This window comes from Dermacentor silvarum, chromosome 6 (assembly GCF_013339745.2).
Source record: "Dermacentor silvarum isolate Dsil-2018 chromosome 6, BIME_Dsil_1.4, whole genome shotgun sequence".
NCBI classification, from domain to species: Eukaryota; Metazoa; Arthropoda; class Arachnida; order Ixodida; family Ixodidae; genus Dermacentor; species Dermacentor silvarum.
Genome location: NC_051159.1, coordinates 179,438,646 through 179,443,811, shown reverse-complemented (window position 1 = coordinate 179,443,811; position 5,166 = coordinate 179,438,646). Strand labels below are relative to the sequence as shown.

The window sequence follows — 5,166 nt, the reverse complement described above, 5'->3', positions numbered from 1 at the left end:
TGGCTGGCGAGACGGATTCTACCTCTACAGGCCACATCGTGTCCTTCTGACTGGCGCCATTCTTGTTTGCGCCGTAACTTAATCGTAACGTAACATAACGTAACGTATGTATGTATGCTTACGTGGTAGTCTGGCGGTGGTCTACTCCGCACCACCGTCATTTGTACTTTGCTACTTGAATAGGCAGGACTTGTGTCGAGTGAGCTCCTGAACGACCCTTTGTAATGTGGCGAACCCATTTTAAATTAAGGATCCGGGACCTCAAAGTGGTGCGACGTAATGCTAACGTATTTCTCTCGCATTTACAGCTAAATCGCCACTAACATTTTACCAGTGGCATAAAAATTGATTTTCTTTTATTAAAAATAAAACATTAGGACTGGCCTCTTACCAGCGTGGCCAGACAAATTCTGGAGATCATGCCGCACACCTTTTCCCGTTGCGTGCTGGCGTAACCTTGTGAGTGAAAAACAGTGTTAGATCCAACGGACATATTGGAATTTATGTGAACCGAAGTTTTAGTAAAGCGGTAGCAAAATCCTATTCCTCAGGCATTTGACCCATGCCTTCATCGCATTGTTCATCACCAATTGCCGGTTAGACAAACTCTAGCTAGTTCTGCTGAAGTATCTAGCTAACTAATCAATCTTTGGAAGACGAAAAAAGAAAAAGGAAAATAAAGACATCGCGCGTTTATTAACAACAGTGTAGTTGGCATCATGCTGTCTATGCATGGTGTAGTCGATATGCAGATGATTTTGGTACGTCATGATGGTGTGTATATTGAAGATATAAGTGTGTTGAAGTAAGCGGGGCAGTCACATTGACGATACATCTTTATTTGATCCAATTTAGAAGGAGTTCGAGCTTCCAGGGCAACACGCTGTGAGCAGTATGGTGACAGCCATAGCAAAAACCAAGCACCGCGAATGCAAACGGTGGCAAAAATTGCATGTCATAACGGCCATTTGGACTGCTGGGTCAGACGTGGGCTCAGGTCTCGTGGATTGCTCAACTACACCGTTTTATCACCGTCATATTCACACGCATAGAAGAGCGAAATGTAAAGAGCTCCGACAGATCAAAGCTTCGCTCGCGCTTGTTTTACTGCAACATGGAAACTGGCCGAGCCGGGCCTGATCAAACAAGGCGCCCACGTTGGCGCCGTCTGATTATCCTGGTGGCAGCAATCAACGCTGCAGAGACGTTCTCTGCTCGCGTTCGGCCAGGGAGAAGGATATAAAGCGTCGCTCAAGCCAGCATTCAGCAGTGCGCCATCGGCAGTGAGTCCCCGAAGCCACAAGGTGAGACTGGCTTCTTCCCGTTTCCTCTTTGCCGCCGTGTGCGCAACATACAAGCACCTTCGTAGCTTCGTGCTACAAATCGGGTGGACGAAAATTCTTCCCTTTCATGCAAGCACCTGTGCTTAACACCGTAAACAGTTTCCCAACACCGTGGGCCATTATATGAAACACCAAAAGAAATGTTTGCTGCCGAAGTGAATGGTCCAAGCATGCAAGACCTTTAATCAATGAGGGTAAGGGCGAAATAGTATGTGTTACACCCTTCGAAAAAGGTGATAATTTATTCATGCGCTCTTGTAGTTTGGAGGCAGAGTTTGCTGATACACTTTGCACTCGGGCAAGCACTAACAGCGGAAAATGTTTAACGTTGACGATGCTACTACCTGTCTGGCAGTCCTGTTAGGATCGTAAATTTAATATAATAAAGTTTGCCTGGCAGTCCTGCCAGGATCGTAAATTTGCATAGAGAAAATGGGGCGGGTGTCCTAAACATTAATCTCATGAGCCTGTTGGGTGCGGAAAGCGCTTCAATATTGAAGGAGCGGCATTCGCGATCTGTTCAGTTCATCATACTTCCCCCAAAAAGTGACTCAATCAGATCGAATCGTTGCGGCCTTTTCCCGGAGATACGAGATGCCCAGCCCTGCCGCCGCCCGCTGCTTGGTCCTCCTGCTGCTGCTACAAGCGGCGCTTGCCTTTCCCGACTACAAAGGTGAGCATGCGTGCAGCCTTTCAATACCAGAACATTCAATAACAAAATATGCTCCATCTCACGAAGTCCATGCAGTATATTGAAAGCTAGGGGTCATGTCAGTCATCAAAAAAAAAAAAAAAAAAATGGAACCAGAAGAAGAGTTCCTCCATTCCCTGGTTCTGCGCCCTCCGCGCGACGCTGACTGAACGGAAACGCGTTTTTTTGGAACAGCCAGCTGGTTCACGTTACTGATTGCCTAACACGATCTCTAGCGTTCACTATACACTCAACAGAATTAGTGAAACAGAGCATACGCAGAATAGTGCTACAGCATTCCATGAATCCCACATGGAGTTTTCGACTTGTATACAGAATGCTTAATAATAGACGCTCTTTACTTCTGGTAAACTACCAAAATGCCGTCTTTCGAGTTAGCCGGTTACTTAAACTTTTGGAGCGCACTGGAGGGAGTTTTTCAATAAGCCTCTTTATGACCATTTGCTTTGTGGCATAACATTTAAAAAAATATAATTTTACAGAAAAGCCCGAAGGCAGGCTTTCCGTCTATTCTGTCAGCTGGAACGGAAGTATTCTAAGATGCTGGAGGGATGCCGATGTCTCACTTACTGTATGCAATAAATTAGACACGTGTGCCTCTCCAAACACCTAAAGTACTCCATTATGTGGGGCATGTTTACCTATAATAACCATTCCAGGCGCCACAGAACCATCACTAAGACTGAACAGAACAAACTAAGCAATGTAGCGCACTGCACACATCACTGGGGGTATTTAGAACAAGCCTTTCTCATTTTTGTCGATTTAGAGGCGGTATCAAATAATGAAACTATAAAAATGTCCTTAAACAAAGCACAAGAATAGACAGATTGCGAGTGTACATCTGTTGCTGGGGAGAAATTTTGCATTGGCAACTTTCAGAAAGTGCACAGGAGCAACGCTATCAAAAAAAAAAAAGGGGGGGGGGGAAGAAAAAGGAACCTGGAGACACACTAATGAAGACATAAAATATTGTTTTGGCGCTCCATTTTTTTTAATCTTTATTGATGTAGCGCACGCCCAGACGCGCAGGTGCACGTAAGTGTAGTAGATGGCCCACGGGCTTTTTGAAGAGCGATTTCGCGCTACCTGACGAAGAAGTTGCTATTATTTTGTGTCCATATTCACGTATTTCACTGACACCTTCAAGAAGCATCAACGGCAGCTTTGATAATTAACGCAGAAATAAAGCAAACACTGCTGAGAGAACCACTACCCCTGTATAAAAGGGCACTTTTAAAGGCACATCGAGCCAAATGACTCCAGCCTATAGTATATTGACCACTATAAGTGACACACAAGGCCTCGCTTGAGCAATGTGAAAAGTTTTACTCAAAATTTTATCCACTCCTGTTGAAATACCTGGCATTAAATAATAGATAATACTCACAGCTCGAAAACAACAATAAGAAAGTAAAAAATAAATGCAGGAAGTGAAGTCTTTGCCAATAAAAGCTCGAATCCGCTGCCCTACCGTCAAGACCCTGGGGCAGGGCTGCGATGCGCTCGAGAATAGTAAGTTCTACAGAGGCACCCGGCAGGTCTGGTTAGGCCTGCATTGCTCCGGAACGTTTGACAAAGACTCTGCATGCCTTCTGACCGCTGTCTCTTCGCCTATGCACACAGACCTTCGCGACCTGTACGAGCTGATGGCCAAGGGTGAGCAGGAAAGTGCCGGCCACGCCATGGAGCGCAAGGCCGGCTACACACCGACCCTGCGCTTGCGGTTTGGACGCCGCTCCGATCCAGCTTGGAACGAGGCGAGGACATGGGACGCTCAGCGGGCAGCCTGAACGGCGGGCACTCGCTCTCTATGCGTGAAATAAACCGATGATTCATTCCTGCAGAAACACTGTTATCCCCTCTGGTCTTACAGCAGGCGCACGCAGACATAGCTGGCACTGTCCATTGGAACGGCCGGCATCCACGTAATTACCGGTGAGCAAGCCGAAATTACATTAAAAAAAGAAAGATGCAGAGAGCAACACTTGCTTTCAAAACTCAGATTGCAGCAGCTGCTCCTTGCTGCTGCTATCACTATAGGATGCTATACAAGGTGAGAGCAGAGCGCCGATCCAAACACATAGGTTGCACGGACATCATCGCGGACGCCACATTGGGGTACCAGCAGGTCGAGAAGGGGCGTAAGCAAGGAACATGACAGCATGACATCACCAAAAAGCGCGTCTTGCGTCGAACGTCAGAGCGATAACAATGATAAACCGGTGAAACAGCAACAGAAAGCGCGCCTTGCGTCGAACGTCAAAGCGATAACAATGATAAACCGGTGAAAAACAATCGCCGTGAAAAAGCAAAACAGTTTGCGCGTGATACTACATTGCACTGACGTCATCGTAGTCACCATCTTAGGGTACCAGCGCGGTGAGATATGGCTGCGTGATGTCACATGAATACTATCTATAGCGCGCGAGCGCATGTAGCCGACAGTACCATCCGCGCAATCTGCTGATAACTATATACCAGCGCTATTGGTGAGGGCACAAGCAACAGCCTTGGTACAAGGGCGCAACGGAAAACTATATGCCCACTTTGGACCGCGTTATTGTTGGGAAAGACTTGACTGTGCCCTTGCTTATTGCTGCGTCCTGGCGCACGAGCAGAGGCTAATGACGCAGCTAAATGCGAAGCCGCTGGGGACCACTGTGTCATCTGCCTGTGCAACGGGGTCGAGGCATCTCACGCAAGAGCCATGACCACGCCGCGGCTCACACCACTCGCAACACGAAAAGGAAGCGTCATCTGGCGGGCGCGCGCCACGCGCGCCAGCGCGCCGCTTTGGCGTGGCTGGCGCAGGAATAGAACATGTCCCACCTCACGCCAGGGCCGTAAGACCAGGGTGCACCGCGCGCTATGCATAGCTTGGCTGGCCAGTTGCATTCTTGCGCTGAGTTTTCACCACGGTGCTCGCCACCCACTTGTGCGCATGCGCTTCGGCAACAGCTTATCGCCGCGCTGCTGTGGACCACGTTCAACGCGCTCAACCATACAGGTGGCAAATTTTCGGGGATCCTGGCGTCACCGGCGTTACGCAGCCCCTGGAAGGCGAGTGCTAGTTTCCGTTTCAAGGAACATGGGCGCTCCTAGCGGTTG

General features: G+C 48.2%; 1 protein-coding gene across 2 annotated transcripts; it reads left to right on the top strand.

Annotated features, from left to right (window-relative positions):
* Window positions 1-1,273: 1,273 nt before the first annotated feature.
* LOC119455230 (short neuropeptide F) lies at window positions 1,274-3,922 on the top strand. Of its 2 annotated transcripts, XM_037716637.2 has the most exons (3): window positions 1,274-1,304; window positions 1,931-2,016; window positions 3,682-3,922. In XM_037716637.2, exons 2-3 carry the CDS (start codon window positions 1,938-1,940, stop codon window positions 3,846-3,848), a joined length of 246 nt encoding a protein of 81 aa, XP_037572565.1. In that variant the 5' UTR covers window positions 1,274-1,304; window positions 1,931-1,937; the 3' UTR covers window positions 3,849-3,922. The 2 variants fall into 2 exon arrangements, with proteins under 2 accessions (XP_037572565.1, XP_037572566.1); XM_037716638.2 differs by lacking the exon at window positions 1,274-1,304 and having other exon boundaries at window positions 1,906-2,016.
* Window positions 3,923-5,166: the final 1,244 nt, after the last annotated feature.